The 22408-nt window shown below is 48.0% G+C and overlaps 1 protein-coding gene, 1 long non-coding RNA gene and 1 pseudogene across 2 annotated transcripts in view; 1 reads left to right on the plus strand and 2 right to left on the minus strand.

Annotated features, from left to right (window-relative positions):
• The window catches only part of LOC148774566 (uncharacterized), a 35619-nt gene extending 13858 nt beyond the window's left edge, over positions 1–21761 (plus strand). Inside the window, exons 2-3 of the long non-coding RNA XR_016035656.1 lie at positions 11162–11252; positions 19426–21761. This is a non-coding gene — a long non-coding RNA (uncharacterized LOC148774566). The remainder of the gene's footprint in view (positions 1–11161; positions 11253–19425) is intronic.
• LOC129550274 (myeloid-associated differentiation marker-like) lies at positions 56–1085 on the minus strand. Its single transcript, XM_055417793.2, has one exon. It carries the CDS (start codon positions 941–943, stop codon positions 56–58), a length of 888 nt encoding a protein of 295 aa, XP_055273768.2. The 5' UTR covers positions 944–1085.
• Positions 13032–13873, minus strand: LOC129550053 (myeloid-associated differentiation marker-like; annotated as a pseudogene).
• Positions 21762–22408: the final 647 nt, after the last annotated feature.

Below are 22408 nucleotides of genomic sequence, written 5' to 3' on the forward strand. Positions count from 1 at the left end.
CCAGAGGATTGCAGAACTTGGTAAGAAGATGGAATCCAGAGCCCTTGGGCAGAGCTCAGTGCCTGAGGAAAACGAAGTGGATCCAGTATGCCATGTCAGCCCCGTAAATCAGCAGGTTGATGGCTGTCAAGATGGCCACAGTCAGTTTTTGGTCCCAGATGCACAGTGTGGAGGGAAGCTCATCACTGCAGCTCGCATCACTGGACCGCTGGGGCTGCCCACCGAACTGCCCATTGAACTGGTAGAGTGGCCAGAGGACCAGGGCACTGGCATAAAGGAGGACAGAGAGCACGGTCTGCCCCAACAGGAAACGAGGGAAGAAGGTGTGAAGTCTGTTCTCAGATTTGATTAGCTTGAGCAGCATGGCCACGGCCCCCAGTGTGAAGCAGATGGAGTACACGGCCACGCACCACTCCAGGGCCGGCTGGTGCAGGTACAGGGAGGTGTTGCTGATGAAGGAGAAGATGATGCAGGCCACCAATGTCTCCAGAAGCTTGAAAAGGCCATGAATGGTAGCAAAATAGAAAGTGGTCTCACCCAGGAATAGTAGCCAGAGAAAGGCCCCTTCCAAGGCATAAAGCACACACGCGATGCAGGAGAATGTAGTGGCGGCGGTGGCCTGGTCCCGGAAGGGGCCATGAGGCAAGAACTGGATGTAAGTGATGGCGTACATGATGGAGGCTGAGAGGCAGGAAACAGCGGCGAGGCAGGCAGAGGTGAAGAGAAAGCTCTTCCCAGAAAAGGGGAGACTGGGCTGGTACTCGCCTAATTGGACTATGAAGGTGATGAGGGTGATGACAAAGCAGAAGCACCAGATGAACATGGACCAGTGACTTACAGCCCCCATTCCGGTGCCCAAGCTGGCCACCAGTGAGAAAGCCGCACACGTGGAGAACAGCTGCAGCAGGCGGTAGAAGCATAACCAGACTCTGTCAGTGTCCATGTCTGGTACACCACGTGGAGGTGCTGATGGTCAGGTCACGGTCACTGGTATGGCAGTGATCTTCACTTAGAATCCACTGGAGAAAGATCCAGGTTCCGAGGCAGATTAAATCAGATGCCAGGGAAAGGCTCAGGGCCCTGTGATGGCTGAGGCTCAGGATCTGTGGAGTTGGAACCAGTGGCCCAGACACTTGGGTAACAGCACAGACGCTCCAGAAGAATTCTCCCCACCCATTGCCCTTGGCCTTGTCAGGAGACTTGTCTCATCTCACAGCTGGGTTGGGTCTGGCCTCAAACCATGAACATTTTTTAATCTCTTTGTGCTGTGTGCCATTATCTACAGAGACACAGGGGAGGGTGGCCCTTATCTGCAATCCCAGTGCTTCAAGGATCTGAAAAAAAACATAATGTTTAAAAAATATCTTTGGGTAGAAAATTTTACTAAAAGAGACATGAGACTATTTGCAGTCTATATTTATTTCACTTAGTGTGAATTTCTAAAGTTCTTTTGCAGAAACAATAATGTATTTCATTACAAGGTATTTTCAGACACCAGTAGGGTGTCATGTCTCCCAGTAGGGAGAGCAGATACATCATTTCACCTGTTTGAGGCTGAAAACTTTTAACTTCTGGAGCATATCTGAACCCAAGGTTTTCAGAAAAGGGATTATGGATTGTCCTGCTGATCCCATTTTACAGATGAGAAAGTCCAATCAAGTGCCTTGCTTAAGGTCAAAGAGTGCAGAGTGGGAACCCAGATAAAAATGCTAAAGCTGTGAATTTGAACCCTTGGCTCTACAGCCCACACAACAGCAGGGCCTGGGGGTGGGAGCCCAGGACCAAACCTTGGGGCTCTGGAACCCAGGACCCGCCTTCAGGGTCATGGCCTCCTTCCGCAGCAACCTGAAGACACACGTGTCCTGACCCCTCCTCCTTGCAGCATCACTAGAAGGAGCTGCCGTCTGAGGGGACACAGCCCCACCCGGAGGAGGGCAGCCTCAGGGGTGAGCAGGGAGGAGCCACGGGGTGAGAGCAAAGTCATGGGGATGAGATGACATGGGAGTAGGGGCTATTGTGAATCCCCCCCGCCCAATTTTGCCTTCACATGTGACTCTTTCTCATTGCAAGGGATACTTCAACCCAATATGACCCCAAGAAGGAGTGTCTTGAAGAAACTGCAGAATAAATTAACATGTTTGTCTCTTAGGGCTTCCCTGGTGGCTCAGACGGTAAAGAATCTGCCTACAATGCAACAGACCGGAGTTCAAACCCTGGGTTGATCCCCTGGAGAAGGGAATGGCAACCCACTCCACTATTCTTGCCTGGAGAATTCCATGGACAGAGGAGCTGGCGAGATACAGTCCATGGTGTCGCAAAGTGCTGGACGTGACTGAATGACTAACAATTTCACTTACACTTCTTTCTGGCTCTTAAGCTCCAAAGCTATCATTCCGGTGGGAGTCTGGAAAGATCTAGGAGTGGTCCTACCTGAGCAGGATTTTCCTGGCCTGCGAGACTGGTTAGCAGCTTCCAAGCTGGGAAGAAGGGATTGGAAATGAACAAGGATGCTGTGTCTGATGCTGATGGGGAGCCTTTCAGGGCATCTCAGGGAGGGGGTGGTGATGGACGGATGACCGGGCTCTTTTAAAGGCAGGAGCTGAAAGAGGAGGCCCCTGCAGGACTCCTGGGAGGTGACAGCCCCGATGATGCACCGGGACTGGGGTAGGGGTGGGGGGCAGAGTGGAGATGACTGGGGTGGGGGAAGAGTGGAGATGACTGGAGTGGGGGGGCACAGTGGAGATGACTGGGGGGATTCCAGGGTCCCAGTGGCCCTGAGGCAGACAAATGACCCTTAACCCCCTGCAACAGGAGGGATAGAGCAGCCAGCTTCCTGAACCACCAGGCTTGGACAGTGAGCCCCTCAGGTAAGCCCACCCTGGGCAATTCTTTTATTGCCACCGAGGCATTGCCATCCTCCCGGGAAGTGAGAGCCTGGGTTTGGGCCCAATTTGATTCAGTAAAATAGTATAATATGGGATTCCTGCACCCAGACTTGTGGAGGTCAATCCATAGTAGCTTTTGTGGATAAAAAATTAATCAGTAGTCATTCTAAGGAAGGAATAGGAAATTTTATTCAAGCCAACCTGACAATTACAACTGGGGACACAGTCTTCCTGAGGAACAGGAATCTATTTAATGGTTTCAGTGCTTTTCTGAGTATGAGAGAATGCAAGAAACTGGATTCATAAATATTTCTCCTGAAAATATTTATGTGAGTTTCAGTTTCGCCAGTTTTCCTGGAGCACAGAGGGACTTATCCTTATCTTCACCCTGAATTCCTTTCAAGGTGAATTGTAAGTCAGTAAATGCAGTTGCTAATGACTTGATTCTTGTTGAACTGGTGGTGGGTAACATTCTTTACTCACAATCTTGTTCCTTTTGGTCTTAATTTCAACCAAAATTTAGGAGGCATTTTTCACCAATTTGTCTCTGGGTGCTAGGAATACTCATTTCCAGATCAGTCAAGGATTTTATTGATAGACCACTCGAGTGCTATTTCTCATCTTGTCTTGGTAACAGTGGCTTAATCCCGTGAACTATCTGTCTCAAAAGTCTGTAAAGCTTTAGAAAGTGATTCCCTCCTGTTGTTTCTTCCCATATCTAATAAATGTAAATACACAAGTAATTTTTACTTTCCTGGGATTTCTGGTTACCATCAAATACTGCTGTTGATCATAGAGAGAAGCCTTGCCCTTTCTCCCACATCTATAATGTTCTTTTTTAAACCTCAATACAAAGATTTAAAAAATAAAATAAAATTGACTTACCCTAATTGATCCAAATTTTCTTAAAACTCAGAAAAACTGAGCAGATTTTTGTTCACACACAAATCACCATCTCTGTGAGCTCTTCCCACAGTCTCCCCACTCCCAACTTTCCCCAGAGCCCGGGGACATGGCCCAGTCCAAGACAACTAGCAGTTGCACCCCTTAACTTTCTGACCCCTAGCTCTTAAAAGGCCCCCACCAGCACTTGCGTGACTCTATCTAAAGGTGTATGCCTGAGTGCATGTTCAGTGTGTGGCTCTGTGTGTGGTTGTGTGTTTGTGTTCATATATGCCTTGACACCAGAAGCCCTTTAAAGTAACTGGTGGCTGTGAAGTCATTCCAAACCTTCTTCCTTTCCTGCTCTCAGCCAAGCCCAGCATCTTGCTCCAGCCTCTTGAGCAGTCCTAGCTCGGTGAGCATAGAGCCAGAGAACTCACCAGTCCAGCATAGGTCCAAGCCACGTCAGTGGCATAAACCACAGATGCAGGAGAATGCAGAGGCAGAGCTGGCGTGGTTCCAGAAGATGCCTTAAGGCAAGGCTGAAGGTAGATAAGGGGGTTATTGATGGAGGCTGGAGGCAGTAGTGGGTGACATAGCAGGCCCAGGTGATGAGAAAGTTGTCCCAGGAGAGGCAGAGGTGATACTGGAGCCCAAATAAGTCAACTATGAGAATGAGGGGGGTCACGGTGAAGCAGAAGCACCAGATGAACATGGACCAGTTACTTAGGTCCACCGTCCAAGTGCCCAGTCTGGCCACCATGGAGAAGACCATGCAGATGGAGAGCAGCTTCAGAAAGTGGAGGAAGTAGCCCATGATGGTCAGAGAGCCCAGGCAGGAGGATGGTCAGAAGGAGGATGTGATGGTCATGTGGGTCACTGTCAGAGGACTACACCTTGATCCTTTGGAATAGACTCCTGAGAAAGATCTAGATCAAGAGGCAGATTAAGTCAGATGCCTGGAAAAGGCTCAGGGCCCTGTGATGGTTGAGGCTCAGGATCTGTGGAGCTGGAACCAATGGCTCAGACACTCGGGTAACAGCACAGCTGCTCCAGAATGATGGTTCTCCCCACCCATCACCCTTGGCCTTGTCAGGAGGCTTGTCTTATTCCGAACCTCACGGCTGGATTGGGTCTGGCTTCAAACCATGAACATTTTTAAAATCTCTTTGTGTTTTTTACCATTATCTATGGAGATGAAAGGTAGGATGCTCCTTACCTGAAATCCCAATTCTTCAAGGCTCTAAAAGTGAAAGTCGCTCAGTCATGTCCTACTCTTTGCGACCCCATGAACTATTCAGTCCATGAAATTCTCCAGGCCAGAATACTGGAGTGGGTAGCCTTTCCCTTCTTCAGGGGATCTTCCCAACCCAGGGATTGAACCCAGGTCTCCCACATTGCAGGCAGATTCTTTAAAAGCTGAGCCACAAGGGAATCCCCCAAGTATAGTGGAGTGGGTAGCCTATCCCTTCTCCAGTGAATCTTCCCAACCCAGGAATCAAACTGGGGTCTCCTGCATTGCAGGTGTTCTTTACCAACTGAGCTATGAGGGAAGAATACTTTAAAAACAGATTCCTAAGAAAATTTGACCTGAACAGACAGGAGACACTTCATAGTTTTTATTATTTTACTTAGTGTGAATACTCAGAAGTTCAGTGACAGAAACACTAATGTGTATGATTATAAGGTGCTGGCCTCCCACTGGGCTCTGCCAGGGGTGGGGGAGGGGCGCCAGCCATCAGGGATGCCGGCGAAGTCTTGCTGTCTGTCTGCAAATGTGTTCCCAACTTAACCTCCATGAAGTAAGCCTGTGATATATACTTACGGTTAAATGACAAGTTTGGATCCACTTAATGGCATAGAGTGAGTTCTTGGGGAAGGAGAGGCATGGGGGTTCCTGCTGTGCATCCCTGGGTAAGGCCTGTGCCCTCTCTGGGCCTCAGTTCCCCCACCTGGAAATCAGCAGTTTTGCCTGAGCCTACCAGCATCCTCTCCTCCACTCTAATCTGTGAGCCTGGACATGGTGCCCCCGTCAGAGCCCAGCCTGGATGTGGCTGAGCCCTGCCTGCCCAGCAGCCAGGCGTGTGGACTGGAAGACAGTGAGCTGGGAAGGATATGGCTGGGACGGAGGAAGGAGGAGGAGGTGCCAGAAGGGCAGAGGAGGAGGAAGCTAGTAGGAAAGACACTCAGAGTGACAAGGAAGCTGTGGGTCTGTCGGGGGACCTGCACTCAGTCATGCCTGCTACCTCTTCCCTTCCCCTCCCCCTCACAGAGGACCCAGGAGGCCCTGCCCCACTCTGGACACAAGCACACGCAAGCTTGATTTGCTCCATATCAGAGACTGCAAACCAGTTTGTACTTGAGGTGGCCCATAGGTGTGTTAGGTTTTCCTTCACAGTATATAAAATATTATTTCTTCACTAAGTGCTTGGTGGCTGCAGTGTTTTAATTTCACATGAAAATCCACATTTCCAGCTCCTTTTGAAGCCTCAGGAGATCTGGTGTCACTGGGCTGTGTTCCCTCAGGAAGGCAAGTAGATGGAGCTGAGCAGCTGCTATGCCATTTATATTGCTTTCCATTCTCATCTCTGTTTAATATTTTCTCTATTTTCTTCTCCTTACGTATAACTGACATAGAGCAGGACCGTGATCATCTCCCATGTGCCCCTTTCCCCTCTTGGGTGTGGCCAGGCTCCCTGCCTGCTCACAGTAGTGTCCACCCACCCACCCAGGGAGCATCCATGTCCTCAACCTCATGGACAGCCGTCAACACATTTCACAGGCTCTGAAATCATATGTAGACGTGTGTGTGCCTACATGTACATGTGTCTGTAGGGCATATCTGTATTTTTTTCCTGCTTTATAAACATGAGATTTTGTCATCACACATCTTGCTTTTCCACCACCCCTGACAGGAGCAGCTGGTCCTCTGCAGGGTCCTTCATCCTCTCTGTCCCCTTTACTTATTTCCTTCCCTCCTGGCGCCTATGGGCGTTTGCACTGACCCACTTGTCTAGGTCAGTGGATCCTCAGACACAGGGGGGACCCAGGATTTGACAAGGGGTCTTGGAATCTATGTGACTATCATGCTCTAGAACAGGAGGTCAGAATCCATTTCTGGAAACTTAGAAAAAGATTTGACAAAGACTCTATTTTTTACTTCTGGGTATTCATCTTGGTTTCCTTTACCTATAGCAAAAAATTTATTATTTTGATTGCTTAAAACAACAGAAATTTATGTCCTATAGTTCTGGAGGCCAGAAACCTAACGCCAAGTTGTCAGCAGGGCTGTGCTGTCTCTGATGCTCCAGGAGGGTCATTCCTTTGTTCTTTTAGCTTCTGCAGGCCCCTTAGCTTGGGCTTCCCTGATGTCTTAGATGGTAAAGAGTCTGCCTACAATGCGGGAGACCTGGGTTCGATCCCTGGGTTGGGAAGATCCCCTGGAGAAGGGAACGGCTACCCACTCCAGTATTCTGGCCTGAGAATCTATGGACAGAGGAGCCTGGCAGGCTACAGTCCACAGTTGGACACGACTGAGCGACTTTCACTTTCACTGGCTTGTGGCACTAGTGGTAAAGAACCAGCCTGCCAGTGCAGGGGACCTAAGAGAATTGAGTTCGATTCCTGGGTCAGGAAGATCCCCTTGAGAAGGCCACAGCAACACACGCCAGTGTTCTTACCTGGAGAATTCCGTGGACAGAGGAGTCTGGTGGGCTATGGCCCATAGGGTTGCAGAGTCAGACACGACTGAAGCAACTTAGCATGCACACATGCACAAAGGGAAAACAGGAGAAAAGAGTTATTGGAGTGGGGTGGGCAAGGCTGCTCTCTTTGGTGGGTGGAGATCAGCATGCTCGATGGATGTGACATTTAAGAAGATACTGAATGAAGCGAATAGGCTGTATAATGACAACTCCCCATTCCTGCCTCCGGGGCTGATCTCTCTTGGATCCACAGTCACAGCCAACCACCTCCTGATCTCTCCCTCCAGATGTCTCAGGACACGTCGCACTCAACACGTCCAGTCCCACCTCTTCAATCCCCCACCCCCAGCACACACTGATCCTTCCTCAACTTTCCCATCTCAGTCAATGGCACCACCTTCACAGATGCTCTTCATAAAATACTTGTGGACCCACCTACTCGTCTTCATCTCTAGAGCCACCTTCTTCATCTCCAGATCCATCCATCCCCTCACCTGCAGATTCTAGTTGATTCCTCTATTTCCATTCTTCCCTCAATGTCTGCTTGGACTGAACTCAAACTAAAACACCTTTGAAGGCTTTTCTTCACTCTCTTGGGATAAAATACAAACTCTAAAACATCACCTCCAGAGCCCTGCAAGCTCAGACCCCTTTCTACCTCTCCAGCCTCCTCACCTCCCCTCTTCCAGCCACCAGTTCCTCTTGGTCATCTCAGGGCCTTCCCCTGATATGTCTACACCCCCCCAACCCTGAACTGAGATCAGAGCTCAGCCTGGCACACAGTAGTCCTGTGCTCAGTCAATGCCACTCGAAGCCTCAGTTTCCTCATCCAGGGAATGGAGATAATAGCACCTGCTTTTGGACATGACAAATCCTAATTACATCCTGCAAAGAATATCACTGGCAACTTAAGCAGAGAACAACTGTCCTAGAAGCCTGCTGAGTAGCTTGGAGAATTACTGGGGAGAAATCAGGTTTAAACCCGGCTGGGCAGCCACAGCCTAGGGCAGTTGGTCCAGGCACTGTGGCCACTGGAAGCAGACAGCAGATGCTACTGTAGACCCCGCAGAAGGAATTCTGATCTGACCTGTGTCTGTATGTCACCTACTACTTATGTGTGTGTCCAGATACCACTTGAGGGGCAAGTCAACTATTTATCTGGCCTCTTAAGTTTCTTATGTGTCCGAGGCCTAGTCTCTCACCAGGACTTACATGATGAGGACATCTCTAAATACTGTCTTAGGTTCTCAGTTGTCCCCTCCCTGGAGATGCCCTTCATGCAAGGACTTGGGGTTGTTAGGAGGAATACATGAGGCAAAACATGTCTGGCAATTCTTAGACATTTCCCCTAAAGGCAGAAGAGTTGGAATGTATCTTGATTAGGAGGTCTAGCCTAGAGTTTGAGCCTGTAAGCTCCTGTAATATTCATTCAACAAACACCTCAATGTGCCATGCTCTCTTCTCAGCATTGGTAATACTTTAGTAGAGTCACCCACAGTAAGTGCCCTTCTCAGGGGGAGGGGGCATGTTTGTGCAGAATGAGGGTGGATGGGGCAGAATCCCAGCCTGGAGGATGTTGCAGCCACACTTGTCCCAAGCAGCGTGGGGCCGTGGACGGACAGCCGGCCTGGGGACAGGACACCTGGTCCTGACTCTGACTCTGCCACACACAGGGTGACTCTGGACAAGTGCTGCCCCTCCCTGGGGTCCATCTGCTCCTCCTCTGTGACGAGAGGGTTGGGCTAAGCAGAGGACCTTTACACTCTCTTTTGAGCTCCACAGTGAGGGGACTGGACCAGGCTTGGAATTGTGACAAATGACCCTTAGCTCCCAACAGGAGGGATGGAGCAGCCACCCTCATGAACCATGAGGCTTGGACAGTGAGCCCCTCAAGTGAGCCCACCCTGGGCAATTCTTCTGCTAAAGCAGAGAGGCATTTCCATCCTCCTGGGAAGTGAAGTCCCAGGGCTGTGTTCAATTTGATTCAGGAAAATATCAGATCATGAGTTTCCTGCACGTAACTTGTGGAGGTAAACACATACTTTCTTTTGTGGATGAAAAACTAATAGTCAATCTATTAGAAAAATAGATGGAAAATTTATCTCAAGCCAAGCTGAGACTTGCAACTGTGGAGAGAGTCTCTTTGTCTGTTCTGAGGATGTATGAGGGGACTTGGGGGGAGGGGGACATTGCAACCAGCACACAGCTTGGTAGAAGGTTACTTCACTCAGGCGGAACAGATATCTTGGTCAATGCTTTTAGTGCTTTTCTAAGTATGGCAAGATGCGAGAAACTGGGCTCATGAAAATTTTTCCTGGAGATACCTAAATATCTGAGGGCCGGTTCTGTCAGTTTTCTCAAACTACTGAGTGCCTCAGCCTGATCTTCACTCTGAATTCCTTCCAGGATTGATTTTAAGTCAAGGACTGCAGTGGTTAATGACTTGATTCCTGTAAAACTGGGTGGTGGGCAACACTCTTATATCACAGTCCCTTGCCTTTTGGTCCTAATTTCAACCAAGGTTTGGGAGACATTCATAACCAATCTGTCCCAGGGCACCATGAATGCTCACTCCCAGGTCAGGAGAAGCTTTTGTTAGTAGGCCTCACCTAGTCCTGTTAATAGTAACCTCAATCTTCTGGACCACAGGTTTTGCTAGTCTGTCAGATTCCAGCAAATACTTCCCTCCTGTTGCTTCTTCCCCTCTCCAGAGTCTTACTGTTACAACAAAGGATCTTACAGTACTAAACTTCAGGTCAATCATTTCAAGTCATCATTATTTCCATCTGAGGCTCAATCACATATTTTTTAAAGCAATTATCTTAGGAAAAGCACAGAGCACAAATAATATGGCCTATGACATTAACCCAGTCGTAAGTAAGTAGGGATGCCTTCTAAGGAGTTACATGATTGGGGCCTGAAGAAGAACATTTATCTTTATGGTGGAGCAAGTAGTTCTGCCCTTGAGGAGGTCAGGTAAACACATAATGCAGATAGATGCACGCTGCACACCAGAGGGCAAAGAGGAGACCCAAAGAGCAAAGTAAAAATTCTGTCTAAATTTTTCTTGTCTTGCCTTAAAATATGGAAATTACTACATCTTAACATTTTTTTGCCATGGGGATCACCTCCTGGGAGCCCTCCCCATCTACCCTATCTGCCTGTGGGTGAAGATCACACGCTTCATCCCAGTACAGGACTGAGGGGCAGCAGTAGGGGTCCTTCCCCTGCGCTCCCCCACAGCTCTGCTTGCCTGGCCCCTCTGGTCCTGGTGACACCAGGATGCTGGGTTCTGTGGGTTTGTGGCTGGGAGAGGAGTCTTTGGGACCTTCACAGCCACCAGTTACTGCGAAGAGCTGCTGGTCTCAGTGCCCAGGAACACACACACTTAGCATGCACACAGGCACATGCCTTTATAGAGGGGTCTCCAGGTGCTACCATGGCCCCTTTAAGAGCTAGGGGACAGAATGTTGGGCACTGGGGTGGGGCCCAACTGCTAGATCTCCAGCGCTGAGCCAAGCCCTTAGATTCTGGCTAATATGGAAATTGGGAGACAGTGGGACAGGTTTACAGAGATGGTGGTTTGGGTGAGAATGGAAGTCTGCTCAGTTGCTTCAGAACTCTATGCAAATACAGGTCAGTTAGATTGTTGATTTTGTGTTTTTTTTTTGCTTTTATCTTTCTATTTAGTTTTTTAAAAAAGACATTATGGATGAGCGAGAAGGAACAAGGCTTCTCTCTATGATTCAGAGCAGGGACGGATGGGACCCAGAAACTCCAGGTAATTCTTTAAATTTTATACATTTATGTAGATCACATTATATGTGAGTCCCAGAGAAACATGTAGGAGCAGCAGAAAGCAACTGGCACACAGAAACTTCCTTGTGGAACATAATCAAGCACTGGAATTACATTTACTGTTGAAGCAATAATATCCACCCACCCAACCCACCTGCCAATTGAAAAAGGGTTGAAAGACATTTCCCTTTAAGAATAAGGTCACATAGTAATTTTGGCCCTTGGTCAAAAAGAAAAGAAACAAACAAAAACAGAAAAATTATACAGGCTAGTGTGAAATGGAGTATTTCCTGCCTACCAACAGACAGGATGTCACAGTCATCAGGGATTCTAGCCCTCTAAACGTGAATTTCTGAGCCCAGGAAGAACAATGCCTTCTATCCAGCAGCTACTGAGTTGGCAACACAAGCTGCTGCCTCTCCCTACCGTGAATAAGGAACTAAGGATGTGAGTTATCAAATCTCTGGATGCTGGCCCCAGATAGCTGAGATGCATATGAAATAAATGGTTTTAGTAGGCCCAGACTCTTGCATCTTCTCATACATAGAAAAGCGATAAATTCTTTAACTTGAGATATCTGGCTTTCCTTAATTAACAATAATCCTTTGATGTTTAGACTACCTGCTCCTTGTTACAAGCTTCTGTATAGCCTGACTCTTGCCAAGCTCCCAACCCCGCCTCCTCAAAACATCTCTCTCAGGGTCACTTGAGATGCTGGCTGCCAGACTTGAAGTCCTAAAAACTCCCATCAAATAAAACATAACTCTAATCTTCTAGGTTGTGACTACTTTTTAAAGTCAATACTAGCTAACATCAGCTTTAAGTGGTTATTTTTCTTTAAGTGGCAGTTCTTCTGCCTGCAGAGGCAGGATATGCAGTTTTTAGTGCTGAGGCTGAGTCACATCCCTGCCCCTCTGAAATACTTCAGAGGTTGTCTTCAAGAAACTGCAGTTCTTTTCCAGTTCAATTTTTTACTCCCCATAGTGTTGTTGGAATGGAAGCCACCTACCTCTTGCTAGCTTTAAGATGAGGTCTAGGCAGAGGGTTTTAGTGAGCCCACAAAAATTCTGGAGCCAATCTCAAGTGGGACTGAGCAACAGGCAGGGCCTCTGGATCCAGGGTCTCTGCTTTAAGCTTGCAATTCACTGGAAACTATTGACCTCTGGAGTTTTTTCTTTTAACTTCAAGGGGAAGTGCACTGTACAAGACCCTATCCTGGGAGTTCAGTTCAGTTCAGTTCAGTCACTCAGTCGTGTCCGACTCTCCGCGACCCCATGAATCACAGCATGCCAGGCCTCCCTGTCCATCACCAACTCCCGGAGTTCACTCAAACTCATGTCCACAGAGTCGGTGATGCCATCCAGCCATCTTATTCTCTGTCGTCCCCTTCTCATCCCGCCCCCAACCTTTCCCACCATCAGAGTCTTTTCCAGTGAGTCAACTCGTCAGGGGGTCAAATCCCTAGCTACCTCCACACACACCAAACATACACACACCCACAAGGCACCATCAGGGGGACAGACACGCTTTGGCAACAAGGCCCCTCCAGGGTGTGAAGAGCTGCACAGAGGGCTGTGTGCTGTGGAGTTAGCACCTTAGGAGGTGAGAGGGGGCAGCGGGCAGAGGAGGAAGGAGTCTCAGGTCCTGATGGATCAGAAGAAGGAAAATATCCTGGTCAGGAAACAGGAGATGAGAAAGCCAAAGATGACTGAAAGAGGGCCACAAAGCAGAAAATGTGGGAAAGATGGCTCTGGGTAGAGCCTCAGTCACTGACCAGGGTCAGGATCACCAGGTCCGCCACATAAATCAGTAGGTTGAGGGCTGTCAGGATGGCCACAGCCAGTCGTTGGTCCCAGACGCACATGTAGGAGGTGAGCTCATCAATGCAGCTCAACTCGTTGGAGCGCTAGGGCTGCCCGCCGAGCTGCTCGTTGAACTGGTAGAGAGGCCAGAGGACCAGAGCAGTGGTGTCCAGGAGGACGGCGAGCACAGACTGCCCAAACCCCAAACAGGAGGAGGGCAGATTCTCGTCACAGTCACACCGGTGCCACAGCATAGCCACGGCCCCTGGGATGAAGCAGATGCAGTACACGGCCACACACCACACCAGGGCTGGCTGGTGCTAATGCGGGTAGGTGTTGCTGAGGAAGGCGAGGATGACACACGCCACAGAGATATCCAGCCTCCTGAGCAGGCCTAGCAAAGAGTAGGAGACTCACCAGTCTGGGCACAGGTCCAGACCACTTCAATAGCATAAGCCACAGAAGCGATGCAGGAGAATGCAGTGGCAGCAATAACATGGTGTCAGGGGGAGCCATCGGGAAAAATCTGAAGGTAGATGATGGGGTAAATGATGGAGGCCAAGAGGCAGAAAAGGGCACAGTAGCAGGCAGAGGTGATGAGAAAGCTGTCCCAGGAGAAGTGAAGTTTATCCTGGCGTCTACATAACTCAACTGTGAGGGTAAGAAGGGTCATGGCAAAGCAGAAGCACCAGACAAACATGGACCAGTTACTTATGTCCACACTCCAAGTGCTCTCCCTGGTCACCAGGAAGAAGGCCATACAGGTGGAGAGCAGCTGCAGGAAGTGGAGGAAGTAGCTCATGTTGGTCAGAGTCCAAGCCTGAGGACAATGACGTGGATGTCATGATGGTCATGTGGGTCTCCGTCAATGGAATGGCCGTGGTCCTTGCAAAGGACTCACCAGGTAAAGATCCAGCTCTGGAAGCAGATTAAATCAGGAGCCTAGAAAAGGCTCAGGGCCCTGTGACAGTTGAGGCTCAGCATCTGTGGAGTTTGAACCAATGGTTCAGACACCTGGGTAACTGCACAGCTGTTCCGGAATGGTTCTCTCCACCCATCACCCTTGGCCTTGTCAGACTTGGCTTTTCCCAACCTCACAGCTGGGCTGGATCTGGCGTCAGACCATAAACACTACTTATCTCTTTCAGCTTTTGCCATTACTATCAGAGACACAAGGTAGACTTGTCCTTATCTGTAACTTCAATCTCCAAGGCTCTGAAAATTGTAAAAGTTTTAAAAAATTTATTTCATAAGAATATTTGGCCTGAACGGACATGAGACAATTTATGGTCTTTCTTTATTTCAGTTAGTGAAAAGTTCAAATATTCAATTGCAAAAACACTAACATATTTGACTGGGTCTTCCCAGGTGGAGCTATGGTAAAGAATCCGCCTGCCAACGCAGGAGATGCAAGCGACATGGGTTGATCCCTGGGTGGGGAAGAATCCTTGGAGGAGGAAATGGCACCCCACTCCAGTATTCTTGCCTGGAGAATCCCATGGACGGAGGAGCCTGGTGGGCTACAGTCCATGAGGTTGCAGAGTCGGAGATGACTGAGCACACACACAGAAAAGAATGTGTTTGATTACTAAGTGCTTTCAGACCCCAGTAGGATTTTATCTCCTATAAAGTAGATGAACCATGTCACCTGTCTGAAACTGAAAAATTCTAACTCTGGAGCAGATCTGACCTCAAAGTTTTCAGAACAGGGATTGTATAAATACATTGTCCTCCTAATCATCTGACAAAGAGAAAATTAGGCTCAGGGAACCAAGTGCCTCAAATAACGCTCCATGGATAGGAGTGAGAACCCAGACAAAAATGCTAAAGCTGGAGTCTGAACACTTTGCTTTACAGCCCACATGTCACCAGGGCCCATGGGTGGGAGCCAAGGAAAAAAGGTTGGAGCTCTGGGACCCAGGACATGCCTTCAGGGCCATGGCCTGCTTCCACAGCAACCTGAGGACACACGTGTCCCGGCCTGTCCTCCCTGCAGCCATCACTAGAAGGAGCTGCCGTCTGAGGGGACACAGCCCCACCTGGAGGAGGGCAACTCCAGGGGTGAACAGGGAGGAGCCATGGGGTGAGAGCAAGGCCGTGGGGACAAGATGACATGGGAAGTAGGGACTGTTCTGAATTCTGTCCCCCAGTTTTGCCTTCACATGTGACTTTCCCATTGGGGAATGGAGACCCCAACCTAGCATGACTCCAATGTGGAGCATCATGGAAGAACCGCAGAATAAATTAACATAATGTTTGGTTTTTAAAGGGTTTCCCTGATAGTTCAGTTGGTAAAGAATCTGCCTGCAATGCAGGAGACCCCAGTTCAATTCCTGGATGGGGAAGATCCGCTTCTTGGGGTTCCCTCGTGGCTCAGTTGGTACAGAATCAGCCTGCAATGTGGGAGACCTGGGTTCAATCTGTGGGTTGAAGCTGCCATCCCACTGTGAGTCTGGGAAGATCTATGACGTCCCACCTGAGTGAAGATTTTAGGCCTATGAGGCTGGTTCAGCTGTGTTATGCTTATTCGTGTCTGACTCTTTTGGCCCCCATGGACTGTAGCCCTCCAGACTCCTCTGTCCATGGAATTTCCTAGGCAAGACTACCGGAGTGGGTTGCCATTTCCTTCTCCAGGGGATCTTCCCAAACCAGGGATCAAACCTATGTCTCCTGCTTTGGCAGGCGGATTCTTTACCACTTAGTCACCTGGGAAGCCCCACCCCCACCCCCAGCCCCCAGTTAGCAGCTTCCAAGCTGGGAAGAAGGGATTGGAAATGAGCAAGGATGCTGTGTCTGATTATGACGTGGAGACTTTCAGGGCATCCAGGGAGGGGGTGGGGATGGACGGATGACCGGCCCCCTTTTAAGGGCAGGAGCTGAAAGAGGAGGCCCCTGCAGGACCCCTGGGAGGAGACAGCCCTGAGGATGCTCTGGGACTGGGGTAGGAGTGGGGGCAGAGTGGGGATGACTGGGGTGTGGGGGGGCAGGGTGGAGATGACTGGGGTGGGGGGCAGAGTGGAGATGACTGGGGAGGGGTTGGGGGAGCAGGGTGGAGATGACTGGGGGGATCCCAGGGTCCCAGTGGCCTTGAGGCAGCCCAGTAGGGGTCTCCTGACCCAGAAGGGATACAGGCACAGAGCCAGCCTTCCGTGGAGGAGGGGCCTGGACTGGAGCTGAGGCAGGAGGACACGGCCTGCAGGGTTCAGGGCTGTGACGGGGACACGCGGCCAGAGGGGCCGGGACCCTGGAGACCACAGAATTGCCCAGGTCACCTGCCCAAGACCGTCCCGCCAGCCAGGGCTGCAGTCCTGCTCACACAGGGGCTCCTCCAGGGTCCAGTGTGGGGGGAGTGAGGCCCCTCCCCACCTGCCCCCTCCTCAGGGACAGCTGCCCTGTTTCCAAGGGACTATTTGCTGAGAGGCCCCCAGGGCTGAAGGGCCAGCACCCTGAGCCCCAGCCAGCTTCCTGCCATCAGGGGTCTTGTCGCCTTTGCTGATGATAAACCCTGGGACCAGCCGAGGCGGAAAGAGAAACACAGAGCAAACCTGAGAACCTCCCTGGACTCACAGAGCTCCTTGAGCCTCAGTTTCAGGGGAGCCCTGGAGCCTGCTGGCCTCCCAGTGGGCACTGCCGGGGTGGGAAGGGGCACTGGCATGAGGGAGGCAGGAGGGTCATACTGTCCCTGAAGGTTTCCCAGCTTACTGCCAAAATGACCCTATGATTCATCCTTAAGAGTAAATGACAACTTTGTGTCCATTTAATGTCACAGTCATGAAATTAAACGATGCTTACTTCTTGGAAGAAAAGCTATGACAAACCTAGACAGTATATTAAAAAGCAGAGACATTACTTTGCTGACAAAGGTCTGTATATCAAAATTAATGGCTTTTCCAGTAGTCATGTACAGGTGTGAGAGTTGGACCATAAAGAAAGCTGATCACTGAAGAACTGATGCTTTTGAACTGTGGTGCTGCAGAAAACTCTTGAGAGTCCCCTGGACAGCAAGGAGATCAAAACATTCAATCCTAAAGGAAATCAACCTGAATAGTCATTGGAAGGACTGATGTTGAAGCTGAAGCGCCAATACTTTGACCATCCGATGCATAGAGCCAACTCACTGGAAAAGACTGTGATGCTGGGAAATATTGAGGACAGTAGAAGGGGATGACAGAGGACGAGATGGTTGGATGGCATCACTGACTCAATGGATATGAGTTTGAGCAAATTCTGGGAAATTGTGATGGACAGGGAAGCCTGGCATGCTGCAGTTCATGGGGTCACAAAGAGTTAGACATGACTTAGTGACTGAACAACAACAGCATGTTTGGTTGCTGTACAGTACTTTAATTTCACGTGAAAATGTAGATTTCTACCTCCTTTAGAAGACTCAAAAGATCTGGTGTCACTAGGCTGCGTTCCCTTGGCGATAGATAATACGGTTGGGTGGCTGGAGCTGAGCAGCTGTTACACGCTCTGTACTGCTTTCCATTCTCATCTCTGGTTTTCTATATTTTTCTTATTCTCAGGTGTCATTGACATAAAGCAGGTCTATAATTATCTCACATGTTGCGGTTTCCCTTCTTGGGCTTGGCCAGGCTTCCTGCCTACTCACAGGAGTATCCACTCCTCCATCCAGGGAGCATCTGTGTCCTCAGCCTCATATACAGCCTTCAGCACATTTCACATGCTCTGAAATCATATATGGATATATGTGTACATACATGCACACGTTTGTATGGGGTACCTGTAGATTTTTTTCCCTACTTTAAAAACATGAGCTCATGTCAGGCACAGGGCATCTTGCTTTTCCACCGCCCCTGACAGGTTCAGCTGGTTGTCTCCAAGGACCTTGGTCCTCTCCATCCACATTACTTATTTTCTTCGCTCGTGCCTCCTGTGGGCGTTTCCACTGACCACCCTTCTCTAGATCAATGGAGCCTCCCCTGTGAGTCTCATATACTAGGGGACCCAGGATATGACAGCGGGTCCTGGGATCCTTGTGACCACCATACTCCAGAGCAAGAGTGGGGCAAGTTTTTCTGGAAACTTTTAAAAATATAACAAGGATTATATTTTTAATTTGTTATCTGGAATATAGAAAGAAATGTTGCAACTTAATAATAAATAGACAAACAACCCCCCAAAATGGACCAAACTTCCTAAGAAGTTTTAGTGTATTTTACTGACTTAAATGGGAGAATTTTTTTAAATTTCTATGTTTTTTTTATATTAGAGAATTCTAGCAACAAAATTTTCATTTGGCATTTTATCCTCTATACAAATTTAAGTCTTGCTCCCGAGATCTGAGTCTACGAGAATGGTTACTATTTTACAAAATTGAAAATTAATATAAGAGATAAATGATTTAGGTGGACTAAATTCACCTAATCACCAATTGTGCTCTTTTTGAAAAGTGTATAAATTGTGTTGACCGATAGTTGCACTGTGTTGGAAAAATGAGAGTTCATATAAGAAATAAGTCATGTAGTTCAAATGGCATAGCTAGATTGCAAAAATAGACTGAAATATTTTATAAAGACTGATATCTAAATGGTAGGTAAACACATTAAAAAATACTCAGACTTATTAATAGTGAGGAAAATGCAAGGTATAACCTCAATGAGATATCGCTACACACCTTAACCAATGCAATGATTATTTTTTAAGAAACAGTGAGCAATAAGGCAGAAAACACAAGTCAATGCCAACTGAAGAGGATCTAAAGGAGAAGTTTGAGTTTTATCTTTTAAAAGAAGTTTGAGATTTTTGAGAAGGGTAATGATATGATTTTAAATAAGTTTCAGTGGACCTCCCTGGTGGTGCAGTGGTTAAGACTGTGCACATCCAATGCACAGGACACAGGTTCAATCCCTGGTCAAGCAATGAGATTCCACATGTTGCATGGTCCTGCCAATTAAAAAATAATATAATAAATAAGTAAAACTGGCATACTGTAACTGTTTAAAATTAATAAAAATAAAGTTTTAGGAAGATTAATCTAACACATTCATAGAATGGCTAATTTAATAAAATGATGTAACATGAAAAAATCTAATAAAAACATAGTATTTCTTTTAACAGAAGGTAAGTATTAAAGTCATTAAAAATCTGATGATGTAAGATAAATAAGCAAATCTGATTGTCCATATGACATGTTTAAAAAGTTGGGACCAAACTTATCTTGCAGAATCTCCAGGAGTTTGTTCTATTGTTTGAATATTTTTACATTCTAATTTTGTATAAAACAATATTTGTAGACAATTAGCTGGAATATTATCACATAATAAAAGACAATAATGCATTAGTCTTTCTATAATTCACTCATTTTAACTCTTCACTATCTAACTATTCCAGATGTTCAAGCTGAATTTAGAAAAGGCAGAGGAACCAGAGATCAGATTGCCAACATCTGCTGGATCATACAAAAAGCAAGAGAATTCCAGAAGAATATCTATTTCTGCTTCATTGATTAACGCTAAATAAGGCCTTTGACTGTGTGGATCACAACAAACTGTGGAAAATTCTTAAAGAGATGGGAATACCAGGCCATCTGACCAGCCTCCTGAGAAATCTGTATGCAAGTCAAAAAGCAACAATTAGAACCAGACATGGAACAACAGACTGGTTCCAAATTGGGAAAGGAGTACATCAAGGCTGTATATTGTCACCTTGCTTATTTAACTTTTATGCAAAATACATCATGTGAAATGCCAGGCTGGATGAAGCACAAGCTGGAATCAAGATTGCCAGGATAAATATCAATAACCACAGACATGCAGGCGACACCACCCTTATGGCAGAAAGTGAAGAAGAACTAAAGAGCCCCTTGATGAAAGTGAAAGAGGAGAGTGAAAAAGCTGGCTTAAAACTCAACATTCAAAAAGTTAAGATCATGACATCTGGTCCCATCACCATGGCAAATAGATGGGGAAACAATGGAAACAGTGGTTGACTTTATTTTGGGGGGCTCCTAAATCACTGCAGATGGTGACTGCAGCCATGAAATTAAAAGACGCTTACTCCTCGAAAGGAAAGCTGTGACCAACCTAGACAGCATATTAAAAACCAGAGACATTACTTTGCCAACCAAGGTCCGTCTAGTCAAGGCTATGGTTTTTCCAGTAGTTGTGTATTGATGTGAGAGTTGGACCACAAAGCTGAGTGCCAAAGAGTTGATGCTTTTGAACTGTGGTGTTGGAGAAGACTCCTAGGAGTCCCTTTGACTGCAAGGAGATCAAACCAGTCAATCCTAAAGGAAATCACTCCTAAATATTCATTGGGAGGATTGATGCTGAGGCTGAAGCTCCAATACTTTGGCCACCTGATAAGGAGAACTGACTCCTTGGCAAAGACTCTGATGCTGGGAAAGGTTGAAAGCAGGAGGAGAAGGGGACAACAGAAAATGAGATGGTTGGGTGGCATCACTGACTTGATGGATGTGAATTTGAGCAAGCTCTGGGAATTGGTGATGGACAGGGAGGCCTGGTATGCTGCAATCCAGGGGGTTGCAAAGAATCGGACACTGCTGAATGATTGAAGTGAACTGAAGCTGGCTATTTAGTTTTGCACAGTTAATTTTTTGTGTTTGGCAAGATATTCTTGATGAAGGAAGCAGTGCACTGATTTGCTGGCCCAGCCCCCTTCATCTGGGTCATGTCTGTTCTGCCACTGCAGCTGGACCATCAGCACAAACTCCAACACTAAACTTAAACTCCAGGTCCCATTGCCTGGCACTGGTCATACCCCTGTATCTTTGGACAATGTCAATTTACTATAAAATTTGTAAATGTTCACTCACTGTGTGTACTTATCTCACTGTGGACCAGAAACAGTTTGCAACTGGTACTACTCCACAAACTGCATTTTGAGGAGCACTGTACAGATCTGTCTCTGGGAAATGATGGATGAGCTCCAGGCTGGGGTATAATGTAGAGAGATGAACTAAAGTTCTGAAGAGGTCCCTCCACTAAGGGATTCTCTGATGCTGTGCTTTGGGAAGGAGACAAGCTGGGGAAATTAAATGCTCAGAGAGGGTACCAGATCTTTCTGAACCTGCTTCTCCCGATGCCAAGAAAGATCACTGCCCCAGACGGGCAATCCGGAGAGATCTCAAGTCCATGCTCCCTCACTTACTCAGTTTGGTTTAGGAACATTGGCAGAGCCTACTTCTTTGGAGTCACGCGGGAACCACCCAGAGACTCTTTAATATTTTCTGCGTGTCAATCCCTTTGACTCTATGATTGTCCCAGGAATATGCATTCACATACATTGGAAATGTTGCATTCAGTTTCAGGGCTCTTGTAGACCTCCTAGAACCCATTCCAGGACATCAGTGGACCCATGGGCCTCAGGGTAGGAAGCAGCCTTGGAGAAGTAAGTCAGGTGATTCTGCACTACCTTTCCTTCAGGTGTGGGTGAGCAGAATCCTGGGCTCATACTTAGGGCTCCCCCTTGTGGTTCCTCCCCACAAATACCAGAGGTCCCCAGATAGACAAGAGGCAGACCAAGGAGTCTGGGTCCTGACAATGATGCCCACACGCACCTTCATAGTCTCCTTTTCCTGCTGTGATTCAGGAGTTTTGGGACCCCCATCACAGGACCCTCAGAAGGTAACTATTTAAACCTTTGGGGAAGGTGGAGTGCTGCTGGATTCTCTAACATTTGGATCGAACGCTTAAGAGCTGATTGTGGTCTGGAATACGCATCCTCAGGGAATGAGGGGCTCCTGAATGAGGGCCTTATTGGGGGAGGGGTAATTCTCACAGGAGAATCCAGGGACGGGAGGACTGAGCAATGTTTATGAGAGAGAGAAAGAGAGAGAGAGAGACTCGACTCTGGCAAGGAAAGGCCATCCCACCCCTGGGTGCCATATTAAGTATGTGGGACTCAGTGGGAAGCCATGCTGAGATGCAACCAGATGTTTACTTACAGAGAAGCCTCTGGATTTCCGCTCAGAGAGCAAAATGGCAGATATGCAATAGGGTGGGGGGAGGGTTCAAAAAGTGAGAGGGACCCTGAGCTCAAACTAGCAGGCCTTCCAAAACCCTGGGCAGGTGCAGGCACATGCTGGGAGCTGGGAGCTCACCCAGGTAGAGGGGCCCAGCGAGGCGGGCTGGACACTAGGAACTGTGGCCACACGTGGGCCCTTCCAGCTCAGTAGATGTTTACGAGGCACCTGCTCTGGGCCAGGCTGGACCAGAGGCTGAGGACACAGGTGAGCAAGGCCCGGCCCATCCTCATGAAACTCTCAGATGAAGGAAGGGAGACCTATGACCGACCATCAGCACATCCGCGGGGCATGTTCACAGAAGGGAGGGCAGGTGTCCTGACACCAGTT

This window comes from Moschus berezovskii, chromosome 21 (assembly GCF_049115385.1).
Source record: "Moschus berezovskii isolate FMDL1 chromosome 21, NW_MosBer_1.0, whole genome shotgun sequence".
In the NCBI taxonomy this organism is placed as follows: domain Eukaryota; kingdom Metazoa; phylum Chordata; class Mammalia; order Artiodactyla; family Moschidae; genus Moschus; species Moschus berezovskii.

Excerpts from the sequence above, each read along its gene's own strand:
- LOC129550274 (XM_055417793.2), bottom strand. The coding sequence starts at position 943 with ATGGACACTGACAGAGTCTGGTTATGCTTCTACCGCCTGCTGCAGCTG.